This window comes from Drosophila subpulchrella, chromosome X (assembly GCF_014743375.2).
Source record: "Drosophila subpulchrella strain 33 F10 #4 breed RU33 chromosome X, RU_Dsub_v1.1 Primary Assembly, whole genome shotgun sequence".
Lineage (NCBI taxonomy): Eukaryota > Metazoa > Arthropoda > Insecta > Diptera > Drosophilidae > Drosophila > Drosophila subpulchrella.
In genome coordinates, this window is record NC_050613.1 from 24,391,566 (window position 1) to 24,411,307 (window position 19,742).

At 42.2% G+C, this 19,742-nt stretch overlaps 2 protein-coding genes across 4 annotated transcripts in view; one reads left to right on the forward strand and one right to left on the reverse strand.

Annotated features, from left to right (window-relative positions):
• The window catches only part of LOC119558196 (GAS2-like protein pickled eggs), a 62,585-nt gene extending 44,607 nt beyond the window's left edge, over window positions 1-17,978 (forward strand). For 2 of the 3 annotated variants that reach the window (XM_037871482.1, XM_037871483.1), the window contains exons 4-10: window positions 8,284-8,480; window positions 8,580-8,698; window positions 8,787-9,079; window positions 12,498-12,605; window positions 12,677-12,873; window positions 13,186-13,892; window positions 14,236-15,455. In XM_037871482.1, coding sequence (XP_037727410.1) covers window positions 8,284-8,480; window positions 8,580-8,698; window positions 8,787-9,079; window positions 12,498-12,605; window positions 12,677-12,873; window positions 13,186-13,892; window positions 14,236-15,455 — 2,841 coding nt within the window. Of the gene's footprint in view, window positions 1-8,283; window positions 8,481-8,579; window positions 8,699-8,786; window positions 9,080-12,497; window positions 12,606-12,676; window positions 12,874-13,185; window positions 13,893-14,235 lie in introns of all 3 variants that reach the window. The other variant, XM_037871484.1, reaches the window with a different exon arrangement.
• Window positions 17,979-17,985: 7 nt separating this feature from the next.
• LOC119558199 (calcyclin-binding protein) lies at window positions 17,986-19,651 on the reverse strand. Its single transcript, XM_037871486.1, has 3 exons — window positions 19,516-19,651; window positions 19,280-19,452; window positions 17,986-18,599 (listed from the first exon to the last, which is right to left on the reverse strand). Exons 1-3 carry the CDS (start codon window positions 19,528-19,530, stop codon window positions 18,092-18,094), a joined length of 696 nt encoding a protein of 231 aa, XP_037727414.1. The 5' UTR covers window positions 19,531-19,651; the 3' UTR covers window positions 17,986-18,091.
• Window positions 19,652-19,742: the final 91 nt, after the last annotated feature.

The following is a 19,742-nucleotide window of genomic DNA, read 5'->3' on the forward strand; positions in this document are numbered from 1 at the left end:
ACAAAAGAAACACACTACTTTTGCCAGCACAAATATTGTGAATTGAAAAGCCAAATATGAAAAGCAAACACACAGTTTGTTGTCGTGTCAGCGACGTCAATGTGCCAAGTCCAAAAGCCTTAAAACTCCAATAGCCATAGCCCAAACGCCAAGTCGCTCCGAGATCTTGCAGTCACGTTTGCTTAATAAAATTAATATTTACATATGTTCCGTATTTACACACACACACACACTGGGCAAATGCTGCCCCCACCGAAAGTGGACAAATAGCCAAATAGACCGGCATGGCCAGGCAATTTGCACGATCCGCGTGGCGAAGATCCCCCCGAGTCCCCACAAATACCCGATTCCCCGATCCACCAGATCCCCAATGCCCATTTCCATACCCAGCACGCACCATAATTCGTCCGTGATGATCTCTGTGTACGTTAAAGGGGCTTTCGTGATCCGGGGTCCGTGATCCATTGGAGAAAACGAGCCGGTCAATGCGGTAACCGGGTGACTCACTCATTGCCAAATGGCGATAAGGATCTCAGTCAAAACGGAAGCGCCACGATCGTGAGCCAGTCGAGGAGAGATTTCCCCATGGCCATCACTCAATTCTGTTGGAGGTCCTCTCCTGGAAGACGGAATAAAAATTATAAAATCTATTCATAAGCCGGAGATCCTCAAAGTTGAGTGCAACAAACAATGGGTTCTTAAGGATGAGTTGCTAAAGATATAAATAAGTTGAAGATACATATTCTAAGCTTTTCATATTTTATCATCAAAGAGCTCTATCAAAAGCTAGATTTTTTTAAAGGTAATGAATTTAATAATATATGGTTATATTATATATACAAGATCAGTTGCAATAAGATCAGAACATTGGGCTAGCCAAATGTGTTAGTTTGATAAGTTGCTAGGGATACATCAATTTCGTAGCTTTTCATATTTTATTATCAAAGAACTTAATCAGAAGCTAGTTTTAAAAGATTAGGATTATAGTAATATATGATATGGTGTGCGATATTTAAAAATCAGTTATAAGATCACAACAATGTGTAAGCTCAGCCTTCCCTAGTGGATCAGTCATTAAAATCTTTGGCAAACATCTAATTCGTAATGCTTTTCTCGTGTCTCTCTTTCGATTTTGGCAATTCGAAACAGGAAACACACCAAATCGGACAAATTGGACAAGCGCGACAAACAGATCTCGACATTTGTGGCTTGTTCTGAGTCGGACTCTGTTTTCTGTTTCTGTTACTATTTCTGTATCTTTGTATCTCCATCTCTGTAAATCCATCTGAATCTGTACACTATATGTATCTTTTTTTTTTTTTGCAACTGGCCAGTGCGCGCTGTATTTTGTCAGTCTCGCTCTCACTTTGGGGGCATAGTCGACTCTCGACTCGCACATAGATCGGCTCTAATTTGGCCAGAGTCTAAATTCAAGTTTATAACTAAATATGCGCCAAGTAGGTACATTGGATCATTGTGGGAGGGGGAGTTGGATGGGGGGTTCTCGGTATAGCCATAGCTCTAGCTAACCTCGATTGCGTTTGCCACATTTTTAACAACTTCACCCACATTCAAAATTCGTTTTGGCTTTGGCCGACAACAACAGCAAAAACCAGTTCGGTTTGGTTCGGTTTATTTTTTTGTTTTCTATTTTTTGTAGGGGGGGCTTTGGCATCGAATTCTGCCACTTTTGGCCATATCCAAATGCCCATCTAGCTATGCTGTTGCCGTGTCTTTCTTTTGTTTCACCCAAATGTCTCTCAGCCCAAGAATCGAAAATAGTTTATTATGTCTCAGACAGCTGTAATTTCATACAGAAGCATTTCCCCTGACCTTATAGAGCATTCCCCCGAAATTAACTTGGTCATTAACAACCTGATCGTTTTGGCCCATTTGGGGAAGTAACCCTGCTAATTTTCAAGACATTTAACCAAAAAAAAGGGGTGATTTATTTAATAAGAACGTTTGGAAGCAGATCTCCAAAGCTGGATTTAAAAAAAAGGAATACAATAAATTAGATTATTAAAACTGCTTATCATTCTGATGTTTATAAAATGCCTATATTGTATGATGTAACGTTTATATAATGTGTACTCTCATCCCCATCGATTTCACAAATAATTACAAACCATTGAAAGCCGTTTTTATAATTTGTTTCTGAAGTTGAGAAAAAAAAACACTAATGGGAAAGATATGTTTTTGTTTTTTTTTTTTTTTTCAATAGCTAGCGAAATATTTTTCCCGTGAAATCAGTGAAAAGTAATACTTGATTGTCTCAACATATGGTTACAAAAGGCAAACAATAGGCCCCCGTTACTGGGTTAATTGGATTGGAGCTACTCGGATTTCCAGAGCACACACTTGTTGCCATTATTGCCATTTTCATTTCCAGTGCCATTTGGCCTCAAGTCAAGCGGAAGTCGTAGCTTCTAAGTTTGTTTTTTGTTCAGCTATGCTTTGGCTATCGTCATCGACAATCGCCAATTCTGAGTGATCTCATCGATTCTGCAGAGCTCTATCGAAATTGCCAATCGTCAGGGTCGCTCAAACTTTTTCCCACACACATACACACAGTGCAATAAACTTTGGGCCACAAAAAGCAGAAAACAAAATAGCCAGCAAGAACGCCTTCTATGGGTATTATGGAAATACCGTTACCAAGATCAAAAGACCTCCGAGCAGGTGAGCCCAACTCAGCGGATCTCGGATCTTGAATCTTGAATCTTGGAGAGATCTCGGTGAGGAGGAGATCGATAGATCGATCATTGTTTGTTACCTGTTACCTGTTAGCTGTGCTCCGTTGTGCAGAAATCATTTGCAAGCGAATCGATCGATCTATCATTGCCAAAGCCATATATGTAGGCAATACGATTGTGGGTAGGAAGTCATCGCCATGGGAGAACCTTGAACCCAAAGAGACAAAGCCGCCGATGGAACGGCGTTTGGAATATGATTTTGAATGGGCCGCGGACAGTTTTGTGAATTTGATTGAGCTCCCCAGTTCGCGGCTTATTGTCTGCTGTGTGTGTGGGGCCAATCGATGGCAATCAGCGACAAAAAAATATAATAACAACAGCCGAATAACAAAGTAACAGTTGAAACGGCGGCAAATCCGCTTAGCCAACTTCCCCCGCTCTCTAGGAACCCCTGTCTTTGACACTCTGAGGGAATCACAAATGCGTCCGTGTAATTGCAAAAATCAACAATTGTTAAGTACAGTAAAGATTCCCTTATAAATACAAAAATTCGTTTTAACTCTTTTCAATATACGAAAAAATCGCAACCTACGTTTAATCTTTAAAATGTTCCTATTTAAAAACATACACTTTAAAATAAAAATGATTAGCCACTAAACTATACTGTTATTAATTTAACTCTGGAAGCCTTTAAAATTCAAACTCTTTAGGTTATGATATTTAATATTGATCTTTAATCTTTAAATGTTCTTATTTAATAACATACATATTAAAAGAAAAATGTTTAGCCACGAAACTATACTATTAATAATTTAACTCTTGAAGCCTTTAAAATTCAAACTCTTTAAGTTATGATACTTAATGTTAAACTTTGATGAAATGACATTGAACTTAAATAACCTTTAAAAGTTTGAGCTATAGAAGTTCCTCGGTTTTTTTTTTTTATTTGCTCATACTTAAAAGCATAGATATTATAAAAAAAATGTCGAACCCCTAATCTCGACTATTTTTCACATAACTCTTAAAATCGTTCAATTTCAAACTCTTTAAGTTATCATATTTAATATTGATCTGCTGATGAAATGACATTGAAATTGAAGAACTTAGAAAAGTTCGAGCTATAGAGGTTCCTCGGTTTTTTTATTTGGTCATACTTAAAAGCATACATATTAAAAAAAAATGTCGAACCCCTAATCTCTACTATTTTTCATATAACTCATAAAATCGTTCTATTGCAAACTCTTTAAGTTATCACATTTAATAATAATCTTTGATAAAATGACATTGGAATTTGGCTTTGAAGAACCTATAAAAGTTCGAGCTATAGAGGTTCCTCGTTTTTTTTTTATTTGGTCATACTTAAAACCGTACATATTATAAAAAAAATGTCGAACCCCTAATATCTACTATTTTTCATATAACTCTTAAGATCTTTCAATTTCAAACTCTTTAGGTTATCATATTTAATATTGATCTTTGATAAAATGACATTGAAATTTGGCTTTGAAGAACCTGTGAAAGTTCCAGCTATAGAGGCTCCACTGTTTTTTGCGCGTATTTTTTGCAATGTCATTTTATTTATTATTTGGCTGCTGCTGTTATTTCGGCGCGCTTTAATTTTGTTTTATTTAATTTGCCTTTTGCGGAAGCAAAAAACGCTTTTTGCACTGGCTTACGTCGTCGAATGTTACGGTACAAATAATGCGACAGAGTTTATTTCTGTTGTGTTGCAGTTGGTTTCTTTTTTTCTCTTTTTTTGCAATAGCTTTTAGTAGTCATGTAATGTTATTAACGCCATATTGACATACATTTTGTGCACAGGCAAAAGCGCAGAAAAAAGTAGAGAAAAATCTAAGCTAATTACGTGACGTTACGTACCTGTAATAACGCCCTCTCTTTTTTTTTTGCACACACCACCTACAGTCAAGCTTCCTCGAGTGGAACTTTCCTCACTTAAAATGGCTAAAAGAAAAAGGAAAAAAGAAAAGTAGTGTGAATATCATACTTTAACGTCAAATATTCAAAGATACATTTTGGTTTTTACCTAAGTAAGCATGGTAACTTTTTTTCATAGAAGTTATACTGTACCTCTTCTTCTTCTTCCACCTCCTTGCTGTCTTCTTCTTCTCGGTCGTCTACCGCATCGCCGTCACGTATTTGCCATATGAAGTAGGCGTGGCCAGATTGAGTGACGTGGGCGGTGGGCGGTGGACTACAGGTCGACCCACTTTCCATCTCTTTCCGTCTCAAAGTTCTTTTCCCAGGGAACAAAAAGAATGAAGAAGATGGGAAGTGGCAACCATATGGATAAGAAGGAGAAAGAAGAAGCGTCATGTTAATTGCTTCGACACTTGACTCTGAAGAGCGGATGCGGATGTGGATGTCAGTTCACTGGGTTAGATGGATAAGGAACAATCTGAAAATGTTTTAGGGAAATTAAAGTCCACATATGGTGTCGTATCATCTAAACTTTTCATTGCTGACCCAAAACTGAGGTTATATAACTAATGAATACCAATTTCGAAGTTGCAAAAGATTTATAATTTTAGAACCAAATTAAAATTAAAGAAATTATAGTCACTGGGTAAGATGGATAAGAAACAATCTTAAAATGTTTTACTGAAATTAAAGCCCACAAATGGTGTTGTATCATCTAAACTTTTCATTGCTGAGGTGTTATACCTAATGAATACCACTTTCGAAGTTACAGAAGGTATATTATTTTATAACCAAATTAAAATTAAACAAGTTATAGCATGCCTAAAATGCATTTTGGTGACCCCAAGCTGTTGCCTGCTATACGTTTCCAATCATATTAGTTAGTTCCTAATGGTTTTTGTTTTACTATACGCCAGATAAGATAAATATGAAATAAAAAAAATGCGGATGCGGATGTGGATGTCAGTTCACTGGGTTAGATGGATAAGAAACAATCTTAAAATGTTTTAGGGAAACTAAAGCCCACATATAGTCTCGTATCATCTAAACTTTTCATTGCTGACCCAAACCTGAGGTGGTATAACTAATGAATACCAATTTCGCAGTTGCAAAAGGTATATTATATTAGAACCAAATTAAAATTAAACAAGTTATAGCATGCTTAAGATGCATTTTGGTGACCCCAAGCTGTTGCCTGCCATACGTTTCCAATCATATTAGTTAGTTCCTAATGGTTTTTGTTTTACTATACGCCAGATAAGATAAATATGAACTAAAAAAAATTGATAGCCGGCGGTTGATTTATTTTTTCCGGTGTCCCAATATCGATTTATCAATAGCAACCTGCACTTGCACTTGCTCCACCAACGGAAAGCAAAAACAACAGCCACAACAAGTGGCACGTGCTCGCCGCCGTTGTTGATGCAAGAAAGTTTTGATGTCATAATAACCATTTCCATCTCCATTTCCACGACGTTACACCCCCTCTTTCTTTTTGGGTCTTTCTTCTCCTCTTGCCTCAGTCAACTGTCGAATGTCGAATTTCGAAAGTGAAAATGTGATGCTGCGATTATCAAATATGCATGTGCGTCCGTCTCTGTCGCGCGCCACTCTGCATGCATTATTCGGATTCAGATTCGGATTCAGAAGAGGAAGAAGCCAAACAAACTTTGGAGTGGTGGTGCTGCAGTAGGCCCACAGCAGTGGTGAAAAGAATAGGTCTTGGGACGATCTAGATTTATAACTATGTGCTGGCGAACTATGCTACATTTTGTTCTAGGCTTAGGATCGTAAATATCATAAGGTTTGGAACTGGTATATTTTCTATTACCAATATCTATATGATTTCTGAACCTAATAGTAGTAAATGTAGGTTTTAGGATGATCTCAATTACATATCTTATCTTAAGATCGTAAAGATCATAAGGTTTGGAATTTGTATACTTCATATTTCCAGTATCTATATGATTTCTACATTTTTGTTCTTATCTTAAGATCGTAAAGATCATAAGGTTTGGAATTTGTATACTTCATATTCCCAATATCTTTATGATTTCTGGATGGTTTGCCACTGATTTATGAAGGATTTTTTTAATAATAAATATTGTTATATCTTTGAAATGCAAAGATAAGATACAATCGCCCTACTCCAGAGAACTTAAGAAACCTTAAGAACTTCCTGGTGTCTTTTAAATTTTAGCTTAATGCAAAATAGTTAAAATATAAGAAATGCTATTAGTGTGCCCTCCACTGTACTTCGGTTCTAAGCTGGCGGCCAAAGTGAAACCAAGGCCCAAACAAACTTCGTGGGTAGCGCGCCTCTGTTCAAGAGGAGCGAGTGAGACGGAGATGTCGACGGGGAAAGAGACGGGGCGAGAGATGCATTTAACGCCTCTGGGTTGCCGAAATGGGTTGTGGGCGTCGCAGCTTTACCTTGCAAGCGGCATGATAAGAGCCGAAGAAGAAGCCAAAGAGGCGGATGCCGAAAAGGTGAAGTAAGGTGCCAGGCAGAACGACCTATAAATGCCCTAGTGTGTAGTATAGAAAACCGAAGAGAAGTTGAAAATATATGCTATTAAGCACAGCTATGGAACTGATACTATATCATACCATTCTATATCATACTACACTAGATATCACTGTGAGGATCAAAATTTTGAAATTCCAATTACCAAATTGGCTATCTATTTCACACTAGTTTGATTATACAATGATTTAAGCCCAGAAGCTTCTCGAATGATATGCATATGTGCAAATAGTTCACGATCTCATTTTGATTCCCTGATCCACTCTGGCCTTCCTTGAGATATTTAGATGCAAACGTCAGCGGAGCGTCATCATCATCGTCACCGCAGTTGTTGCAGTTTCTGTTGCCCTTATTTGGGGTTAGGGTATTATGGTAAGGTGAAACAATAAACACCAAATAAAGCATTTGTCAGATATCCATAAAAGAAGAGAGGCGGTGGAAGAAGCAGAAATAATAATATTGTTTAAATATTAAATTATTACAACGAAATGTGCATAAATGAATATGGAATGATGCAAATGGAAATGCATGACACGTCGAGACACGATTGCAGTTGTTGTTTCGCCCCGAATTGGGATGGGAGCGTAAGTTTTTCTGTTTTTTTTTGGGACCAGGGCATACGGATTGCGGATGACATAACCCCAAACGTCAAATGTGCCAATGGCAAATTATAGCGCACGGATCAAGGGGATTATGTGGGAAGTACCTGTACAAGATGAAGAAATATATATATAATATAAGAATCACTGTAAATCTAGTATAAGAACTAGTCCACCTCCAGGAAGAAATAATCCCCTGTCCTAAAATACCGTTCACCCCAGAAAACCCCACAATAAACACGGGAAAAAAAACACAAGTATTGTCGCGACGTTGATCGTTCAACGCCCATTGCAGGTTGCAAATTGGCGAAGATCGAGGAGATTTCAGGGGGGGGACAGCCTAAAAATGCCGTGCTAAATTCTTTAGGAGCTTAAAAATAAACCGTTTTCTAGTTTTGTATTTTTGACTTTCACTCGGGCGCACTCTGCGAAATATTTGCCGTGCTCATTGGGAATTTCTGCATCATCTCATGCTAATGCTAATGCGTATGCTAATGCCTCCACTTGGTTCCTCTCCTTGCAGCACGCAAATTATGTGAGACAGGCGGCGGAGGATTATCTGGCTCGGCGACAGGCCCGCAACAAATCGATGACCCGCTCGATGACCTCGGGTCTGGCGGGTCCAATTCTGGCCATGGGCAACGTCCACTACCTTCCGGCCGCCAAAAGTGGCACCTTCTTCGCCCGCGACAATGTGTCCAACTTTATAACCTGGTGCAGGTGAGTTGTAGAACCTAGAGTCTCTGTTAATCACCTTATGTTATTAAGAAATAAATACTTGATCTTTCCTTTTTCAAATATATCCTTAAATCCTCGCAGAAAAAGTCTAAAGATCATCGAGTGCCTGCTGTTCGAAACGGACGATCTGATCATGCGCAAAAACGAAAAGCACGTGATCCTTTGCCTTTTAGAGGTGGCACGTCGGGGCGCCAAATTTGGTAAGTTTCCCCAGCAATCCCATTAGAACTCAGAAAATATTCAGTATACATATAAATATTTTCTGCTATATCCAATTACCACTTGCAGGCATGTTGGCTCCCATGCTGGTGCAAATGGAGCGACAAATCGATCGAGAGATCGCCGCCGACATCAAGGCCAATGGCGTTGGCTCCTCGGAGAGTGGAACCCAAACGGAGGCCATTAGCTCCGGAAATAGTACGGCCACAACGACGACAATAACAACCACCACAGTGGAGACGGATCTGTATGATGACAGTGATGATTCGGAGACCGAGGATGATGGCGATGAGAATCCAGTGCTGATGTACGGCCCACAGCCTCAGATAATCACCAATGATCTTAAGAGCCTCGACGAGATGGTGAGTAAAGCCGATCATATTTTTCAGGCCTGTTTAAGATCTCTATTTTTACTTAGACTCACTAAAAATAAGTATTCACTGAGATCCTTGAAGATTAGTGAGACCAGCTCTGTTTATGACGCAGAATAAGCCTGTCGTCTTGCCTCCCAAATTAGCGATTTTAGACTTATTAAATATAAGTAAATTAGAGGGATCAGCTCTAGTTTTACTTAGACTTGCTAAAATAAGTATTCACTAAGATCCTTGAATATTAGTGAGACCAGCTCGGTTTATGACGCAGAATAAGTCTGGCTTCTTGCCTCCCAAATTAGCGATTTTAGACTTATTAATTATAAGTAAATTAGAGGGATCAGCTCTAGTTTTACTTAGACTTGCTAAAATAAGTATTCACTAAGATCCTTGAATATTAGTGAGACCAGCTCGGTTTATGACGCAGAATAAGTCTGGCTTCTTGCCTCCCAAATTAGCGATTTTAGACTTATTAATTATAAGTAAATTAGAGGGATCATCTCTAGTTTTACTTAGACTTGCTAAAAATAAGTATTCACTAAAATTCTTGAAGATTAGTGAGACCAACTCTGTTTGTGATGCAGAACAAGCCTGGCTTCTTGCCTCTCCCAATCGCATTTGAGTGAGCCAACTTGGTTTCCGATATCAGATCTTTCCGCTTTTGGTTTTCCATTTTCCCGCAGGGCTTTTCATCTGAGCTTGCGTTCCTTCGGTGTCCCAGTCCCACTCCCAATGTCCACTTTGGGTTTTCTCTTTTATATTTTAGCCTTTTTTTTGGTTTGTTTTTGTTTTGCGCTAACCCAACTCACGATTTTGTTTGTTATTGTTTTGGTTGGGCTGCTGTTGTTGCTAGTTTTCTCATGTCCATTTTTAGCCATGGCTAAGTTTCCAGTTACGAAAAAAAAGCGGGCCGAAAACAATACCAAAACAAATCAGAAGCAATTGAAACTGGGACTTTGGGGTTTTTTTTCTGTTTTTTTTTTTTTTTGGGTATTATGAGGGTTTTTTTTTGTTTCAGATTTGCCTGCTGCCATGTTGAGATGTCAAATTAATTTGACAAGATGACGATGTGCCAACAACAATTACAACAATTGCAATTGTCAATGTAATTGCAAGTGTGACGACGACAGCAGTGAGCAAAGCCACAAAGGATGAGGATTGGTCAGGCGCAATGGAAAATCATTGACGGCCAAACTAATGAAAGCCATGCAAACATTTCCTCACGCCGCCAGCAACATTGACAACAGCAACATGAGCAGCAGCAACAGCAGCAGCAACAGCAACAGCAGCAACAATGTTCGACAGCTGGGGGATGGATGGTCGCTGGATGGATGGGACATGGACCTGGACATGGACATGGCCCTCTCCTCCTCTTCGTTCCTCTCCACAGCCACCAAAAATCCACTCCGAGGCAGCCAATCAATTTGTGCAGCAGCAGCAGCAGCAGCAGCAGCAACAGCAGCAGCCAAATCAGCAAATAGCCTCAACAACTTGTCGAAAATCAAATGATGTGCCACCAACAGCAGAAACGAAACAAAAAGAAATGGAAAGAAAAAGCCACGATCATTTGTCGACTCTAAAAGTCTGGAGTTGTGGAGCTGAGGAGCTGTGGAGCTGTGGAGCTGCTGGCACGTCCGCATAGCCGCCTGTCTGTCTTTCTGGTCTCCAGTTGCTGTTGGTGGCTAGTTGGTGGCATGCGATTTATGGTTAGGCCAGGATCACATCGCTATCCCCATCGCAATCCATGGCCAGCTAATCTCGTATGCGTCAGAGTCACGCCGATCCCCGATCTCTGGCAGATCGCTGGCGGATCGCCTGGCCCAGGCCCACCTCCTCCACCTCCTCCTCCTGCTCTTGCAACCCCCACCAACCATAAGATTTATTGTCATGTCGGTTCCAGCTTGCAGCTTGCAGCTTGGAGCTGGGAGCCACCATGGAGTTGGAGTTGGAGTAGTAGCTCCATCTCCATCTCCAGCTCCACCTAAGCACGCATCCCATCCCAGAAGGAGTTGCAAAAGTTCAAAGGTGCCAATGCGTTGCTGCTCAGCTCCAAGCTGCCACAAACTACAGTAGCAATGGGTTCGACTCGCAGTCGGGGAGACCAAGTTGCTGGCGGAGAAGTCAGGATGGAGATGGAGGTGGGGTTGTGGCCAGGGCCAGAAACAATATTACACTGGAAATCATTTGGGTCTAGGAAATATCCTCACGAAAATGGGACAACAACTGTATTGATACATTTTTAGATCAATATTTTAATCACAAGCCCGAAATCGAGACTAAATTGCTGCAATTATGGACTCCAGAAATTCAAGTTTGGGTCACCTTTCTGAAATGGCGTTGAAAATTAAACAATTTTTAAAAATAGGGAAAAAGAAAATTAAATTACTAACTTTTAAAGGTGCAACACTTCAAAATCGAGCTTAAATTGCCCAAGTTATGTGCTCTAGAAGTCAAGTTCTGGGTCACCTTTCTGCAATACGACCCAAATATCAAAATATCTTACAAAAGAATATGAGGAACCAAAACTTTTGAACATACAACCCAAGAACCCTTTATTTGCCACATCACCTTCGAGTTTCTGCGAGTGGAGAATCAGACCCAAAGACAGGCCAGGCCAAGTCGTCATTTGTTTGTCTGCCGCCGCCCGCTGGGACGGACTGCTGATGGTGAAGCCGATGCTGACTGGTCTTGCCACGGATCCCATGGCCCGGCTCCCTAGGGCAAGGGTAGCCCCCTCAGGGCCCCTCGATTCACTCGATCCACTCGATCCGCCGCCCCTGCGGATCATTTGTTTGTTGGACAATGGCAGCGCGTGAATTTATGCAGTGAAAAACTATTTGGTGACCCCGATGCTCGTCGCTCTGCTCCTTCTGCTCCTCCACCTCCTCCCCAAACTGCAACTGCAACTGCAACTGCAAACTGCCACTGCAGAAGTCAGGGAGTTAGGAAGTCGGGGAACTGATCGGGTCAGGCTTATGCAATGCTAGGGGTCAACCGTGCGGGGAAAAGGAAGCCGAGGGGTTTGGACACTTGGAGTCAAGAGTCTTGGGCTTCAGATCTCGCGAAGTTAGTACAGTGCCACTGAGAACATTGGGGGAGTCTCACCTTTTCCACTTGATTAGCCATCGACGTATATAGTGATACAGATAAATGCTAATTAAATCAATTAATTGCACTCACAAAGTGTGTGCCTGTCATCATTACTCATTTTATATGGTCATTTGTTGAAATCCATTTAGCTAGTAATGGACTATTATGGACTAATCAAATGCTTTAAAAGTCATTTTATCATTTTTAATGAGAGCTATCATTATTATTTATGATCAATTGTGGATTTTAAGACTTGTTTAAATTTGTTATGAAATATTTCAGTAACGATATATATATTTTTTCTATATTCCTTTCACAGGTCAGGGATCTGGTGGAGAAGTGCACATGCCCCTCGCAGTTTCCCATGGTCAGAGTGTCCGAGGGCAAGTATCGTATTGGCGACACCAAAGTTCTTATCTTTGTGCGGGTGAGTTATTTTTGAACCCCAAGTGACATTTGCCCCTATTTAACCCGGGATTATGGGACTTGAACTTACAGATCCTTCGTTCCCACGTGATGGTGCGCGTCGGTGGCGGTTGGGACACGTTATCCCACTATCTGGACAAGCACGATCCATGCCGCTGCCGTGCCCAGCATCGCAGCTCCGTGGCCGCCCGCCTAGTTCCTCGCCAGTCGCCGAACCACAACCCCAGCAACGGCATTGAGCTCCACAAGGCACAGGTGATATTCGAGAGGTAAGTCCTTTTCCTTGAGATCTTAGGATCTACAATTTTTCAGAGCACAGATTTATGGTTTTCAAAAACTTGAAACATCGATAAATAAATCCCTTATGGACGTTCTATAAAAAAAATTGGAATATCTTTAAAATAATAATGAATAAGATCGGATTTTATGACATCGTTTTGAAACCGATTTTCAGTGATCCCTGATTTCACATAAAATGCGACATCTACTAATGAATTAATCGCTCAAACAATGTTTATCGGTACAATCGTTGGGATTGTTTGAATCTATCGATACTTAAATCCCGATCATTATTTTTCCAGGTCACCGCCAGCAGCTCGTCGGGTTTTCAATAGCCCCAATTGCAATGGGGGACCAGGAACAGTGGTGGGCGCGGGTTCAGCCAGTGGAACAGGATCCTCATCAGCAGCAGGAACAGGACTGGGTGTGGGTGTGGCCCCGCCTCCGCCGCTCCAGAACGGTCACAGTCTTTCGCCGAATTCGGGAAAGTACCGCAGTCGCAGTCCGACGCCGCAGCGCAAGTTTCTCAACCAGCAGACGAATGGAGGAGCAGGAGGCAGTGCCTACGCAACGGGTTCCAGCCATACAGTCATCACAGAATCCACTGGTGGTCAGTTGCTCGGATCGCCCAGTTTGGCCAGGCGATCCATGTCGCCGAGTCCTCGCCGTTTGATAGATATGCGCAAGAAACAGGTCTCCTTGGATTCGTACAGCAGTGGTCCGAAATCCCTGCCTGGATACAGTTGCTCCTCCATGGAGGAGGCGAATGGCGGATCTGCTGTCGGGTCGGCAGCAGGCGTAGGATCAGGACCAGGATCAGGAGGATCGGGGGCAGCGGCGGCGGCGGCTGCGGCGGAGCAGGGTGGCGCCAACAAATTCGAGAACATCAGCGACAACGGCAGTGAGATCAGCGATGAGGGCTACCGCAGCCTGGGCGTCATCCAGTCCGGAGCCCAGAAACGCGAGTCCCTCCACAGTCAGGCTTCCATTGAGGACGCTGAAAGCAATGGTGAGTTCCAGATCGTACAGCATCTAGATACTCATCTAGGTATCCAAACCAAATATTTGATATGGGTACCATTGTTACTCGTTTCGATTAAATTTCGATAGCCGCGTATCGAAGCAATACATTTTTAAAAATCCATTTTACATTATTTAAATCATGCCTGCCAAGTTAATTCGACCCAGTTTCTGAATACTAATGGGTCATTATAGAACACTTATAAAAAGGATAGATAGTACCTATTGGGTCCATTTTTTTTACTATAACAAAAATAAAGTCGTCTAATATTTACTATCCATGTATGTAACTTCTACAGACAGAAAAATAAATGTGAGTATTTATTTTACAGCGCGTCTTGACCAGACCTCCAGCGACTCGCAGATCTCGCCCTCCGATGAGCCGACATCCGATGAGAAGACAGCCGTGGACATTCTGGAAGAGGTGGATCTAAATGGCCATGACCGCGAGCACGAGGAGCACGAGGACTACTCGGTGTGCGATGGGCCACAATCCCTGCCGGCGATCCTTAGCGTGGCCCACAAGCTAAACGACAAGTTCGAGCAATCCGGGGTCTTCATCACCGACGACGAGATCACCGTGGACATGGCCAAGACCGAGGATCAATCGGTGGCTCCTGCTGCGGCACTTCAGACACCCAATCTCAGCAAGATTCCGCGCTCTCCGCTGGCGCAGCGTCGTCGCCGGAGCATCGATAATAGTACCTGTGGCGGTGCCGGCGGAAGTCTGCAGGACTTGAGCAGCCGCTCGGGTTTACCGGCTCCGGCTTTTAGCCGCAAACAGCCGGTCTATCGATCCGTGCGAACGCGCAACTCCACGGGTGCCACGCCCACACCGGTGGCGCCGCCCCGATCACGTCAAGCCACCCAATTGCCCATGGTGCGGGATGTCACCAATACGTGGAGCGGACGAGCCACGGGAGCACCAAAGAGGAGACCTCCCTGCACCGCCGACACCTTTGTGGCGCCACCCACAAATGGAACTGGAGCAGCAGCAGCAGCAGCAGGATCCTTTGAGCGCAACGGCAAGGCACGCTCCTCGCAAATCCTCTACGACAGCAATGGCCGGCGGGTGAGAAGTGGAGCACCCGGCTGCACCAGTTCGCTGACCACGTCGCCTGTGAAGAATCACGCCTCCTCACCGCTGGCCCAACAACTCCTAGAGGCGGCCAGCAGCGCCAAGAACGATGCCCAAATTCTGGAGAAGATGAAGTCGCTACTGTCGCGCTATGCGGCTGGTAACCAAGCGAAGGCAGGTGGAACAGCGGCGGCCAATAAGATCAACAGCAATGGCAAGAAGACACCGGTCTACGAGGACTTCACCACGGCCTGGGTGCACAGCAATGGGAATCTGGAGCGTTCGGAGAGCTGTTCTCCTCCAGCCAAGGCACGATCCAAGCGAAGCTCCGCCGCCAGTTCCTGCGAGAGCAACAACTCGAATGCGGGTGGAGCAGGAGCCGGAGCTGGTTCATCCAGTGTGGTATCGCCCAGGCGGGAGAGGGGCATGTCCAAGATCCCGGCGCCAGTGCGTCATCATACAGAGCTTTACTAGCAGCGCCGGAGGACGCCAAGCGTCCAGGTCCGTTTCCAAGCCAAGTCGAGGGTTTTCTGAAAAGCCTCTAAGCGAGCAGAGGAGCAGCAAGCAGGCGACAAGGAAGTGAAGGAGTCAAATGACTTGGGGATCGGGGGTAGTACATACATATATGTATAAGATAGGGTTAAAGCCAAGCTGGAATTGTCTGCTGCTGCTACGGCGTGTGTGTGTGCGTGGAAAGCAGAGAAGAGATTAAGAATCAGAAGAGAAGAATCTAGGAGAAGAATCAGAAAATCCATTTAAAGATTTCAGCCCAAAAGATAGTCCGATAAAAGTTGGGAATGAAAATGGAGAAGCATCAAGGATACCATCTCAAAAGACAAAGTATAGAAAGTGACCCCACTCCAAAAGGAAATCCCAGGGGAAAGCCATAGCTATAGGAAACGCAAATCAGAATCAGGATCGATCAAAATGTCGAGTGAAGAAAGCAAAACTGAAACTGCCTCATAGACAGTCAGGTCAGAGTCCCTAGCAGCCAGAGACCCCAAAGCATATCACCCTTATAAACAGCTCTCTATCCGAGCAACCTTTTCTTAAACTATAACTTTCAACTATAACGAACCCCCCCTATAATCATCGTTATATAAGCTCTCTACGTTATCAACTCTCTTTCCGTATAACCACATAATATACTACGCTAATACGCAGGCTCCAATTTCCTTAAACTTTATATTTCCAAATAGATCTTATAGTTTTCATTTTTGTGACTTTATAAAATAACAGCATTTCCGTAACCAAAAATAGGCATTTGATTTGTATTTAAAGCTAGCGTATAAATGTGGTTAATTGTGAATTTTATGATGCCCCCAGTTCGCTTCGATCTGTGCTGATCTAGGGTAATGAATATACCATATATACAATCCAAATTTGAGACTCGAGTAAAAATTTTAAATCAATTTTTTGCCTAGGCCTAGAACAGGAATTTTAAATCTACACGAAAGCGAAAACAATATCGAATATATCTATTTAAAAGCATAAGCACACACCACACACACATGATCGCAAACACATAGAGGGCGCATACATAGTTTTCTAGAAATTTTTAAAAGTAAAGCCAACCAAATTCTTCAGATTCGAATTGTAGCGAAGCAGAATACCATTTATTTTTGTACGCTTGATCAGAGGAACCGGCAGAGATCGTGAGATCTGGATGGATGAATAGCTTTTAGACAACTCGACTTTTACAGTATAGCTATATATATACAAGAAAGAGTGGATTCGGTTAGGGATATAGCAAGCATAGCTAGGAAATGAAGCGAACGCCCCGCAAACACCTTCGATAAGTGGGTGCTCCTTGGTCTGGGAACTCCAAAATCACGCTCTTCAAAACCACAAACCTGCACCACCAAAAAGACACACACACCACACAAGGGATACAGTGCGTTCCCGAAGTTATGGGCAGTTTAGTTCGAATTTAATGATCTTAAACTATAATGAAAGTGATTCAATAACAGATCTAGAACGCACTGTTTCTGCCAAGCATACTTTATATGACACACATAAAAATATAAAACACAAAACAAGAAAAACGGTCACAAAAAAAGGAAAATAACTGAGAAACTATAGCTTTTGATGGGGCAGAAGGATATCGTTATAAAGAAAAACGGCATCGTAGAGCGAACGAACGAACCATAGCATAATTATCAGAACCCTTAAAATTTCTACTATTATAAAACACATATGATTATCTTTTTTTTTCTTTAGCCTTAGCAATGTTAACATTTAGTTTAGTACATCGTACCTATGATCATGTAGTTACATATATAGATTGTAAATTGTGTTTGTCCAATTGCCCCCATGTTGTATAGTTATTATGTACTCGTAAAATCGGCCTTAATGTTCAGTCTGTCGATACCTTAATCAGTTTCATTTTGTTTTTTTTTTTTTTTTAATTTCTTTTTGTATAATTTCTATTTGAATTTAAGTTGCGTTTTTCAGCTTTTTATTGTACACCAAATGATACCAATTTATGTATAGAATCGAAGTGGCGAGAGAGATCGCAACCAAAATAATTAATGATTAATTGTTTAACAATTAAATTGTTCCAATACACAGACACACACACATAGACAAAAACACCCACACACATAAACACCGGACCCGTGGTGTAGTTACAATTATAGAGAATTAAGTAATCCAATCGATTTGCATGCCAAAAGGTTGATAGCTAATCGGGCGAAAAGAGGAGGAGGATATTGCACCACGGGTTCTCGAGCGCTGGCCATGATGAGCATCGCATCACATCGCATCGCATTGCATATAATATATTCGGATATCTATCGCAGAACATATAAAGTGTATTTTAAATACAGCTAAAGTGTAATTATCAATTCATTTCGAAAGCAAACTAACTATTACAAATGGGATAGATTAGACCGCAAGGGTGTACTCTAAGCGAACAGCAGCATAATTGATTTTAATCACAAGAATTTAATTAATAAAAGCCTATATACAAATATATATATAATGAAAACCAACAAACAAGCCATCGTTTTAACTTATTTATTTATTCACATATACAAAGTGTGCTGGAATCAAAGCAGTGCTTAGGTATTTAGCAATACATATAGTCTGTTGGCTGGTGGGTAGAGCATCTAGAGATCGCCGAGAGTGTCCAGCCCGCCGCCCGTCTCCTTGCCAAACTTGGCCTTATCCTGACTCTCGGTCCAGGCCTTGGCGATCATTTGCTTCGTCTTGGAGTCACCCTCGTTGTACATTTTCTTCATGATGTTGACCAGCGCCGATTCGGGATTATCGCTGTCCTTACTCAGTTCTGAGTCCTGTTTCTGTTTCAGCCGCTTCTGGATGGCGGTCAGCACATCCCAGTGCTCGTCCTCCTTGACCTTCTTCAGGTAGATGGCCACCGTGTTGGTCTTGATCTTTCGGTAGCTCTTCTCCACATCAATGCCGTGCAGCAGGTTGTTCACGGTCAGCCCAAAGTCCTTGCCCGCCAGATCGCGCACATGCAGCTGCAGCGAGTTCGGCGTGTAGGTGACGGTCACATCCTCCTCCGTGCAGCCCTGCACGTCCTTTAGGGTGATGAAGAGCTTCACAAACTTGGCGCTCTGATCCCAGCCGTAGTCGGTCAGCTCGTGCAGATATCTGGGGTGATCAATAAGGGTTTACCAATAAGCTCTATCGAGATTCTATCGAGATTCTAAACTTTGAGTTTTAACTTGGTTAACAAATACAAGTATAAACACACTTCTTGCTCATCAGGAATCCTGGGTAATGAAGAGTTAATGAGTATATGCACTTCACTGTCTATAGAAGGGAATAATGAATTTTGTGGTATATGATATGATATGGGTATGATACAATGTATGATGAAAACGTGTTGATCCAATAAAGCATTTGTTTTCATGTTGATTTCCTCACAATCTTAAAACCTTCTTATAAAAGTTATAGTTATTCCCGGAAGACAATAAAAAAAAGGATAGATGAAACACGACGTGGGGTACGTTGGGTAGGATCGGAAATACTTCCCTTCACTGCCTTTAGAAGGATATAATGAGTCTTGTGGTAAATAATATCATATGGGTATGATACGATGCATGATTAAAACATGTGGATCCCACTAAACTTTTGTTTTCACGTTGATTTCCTCACAATCTTAAAACCATCTATAAAAGTTATAGTAAACCCCGGGCTATTATAGTAAAAGTAAAGTTTAGATGAAGCATGATGCATGGGAATATGTGGGCGACACCGTTGAGATTGTGAGACCCTCGTGGCTGTGTGAATCCCTGGACCCCCGGCTCTGGAGCCCCCTCGTCACTCACCTCTTGGCATCTCCGGACCCCGCCGCCTTTCGCTCCTCCGCAATTTTGGCCTTCATCTCCAGGTTGACGATCTCCCGCTCCGCCTCCGCTTTGGCGGTGGTCAGCACACCTTTTACGCGGGCTCCTTTGGCCTGCGCCAGGAAGGCCGCGAACTCGGCCACATCGCTCTTGAGCTGTTTGCCAGATGGGGAAATGGTTTTCAGTTGATAACTAAGTTAAGAAACACTCGAACTTACCTGTTCCAGGGACATTTTGAGCAGGTTTTGGATAGCAATTGATCAAATTTCGTGAACTCGCAGAAATTTCGAGCAATTCAATGACGCCGGCGCCAGCTGTGAATGTGCTAAAAAACGACTAACGCGTGGCGGGAACAAAGCGCATTGTGGAAAAAACTTATTGTGGTATTTTTTGGTATATTTCAGCAGGCAAATAACGGTTACCCAGTATGCTTAAAAAATCCCTT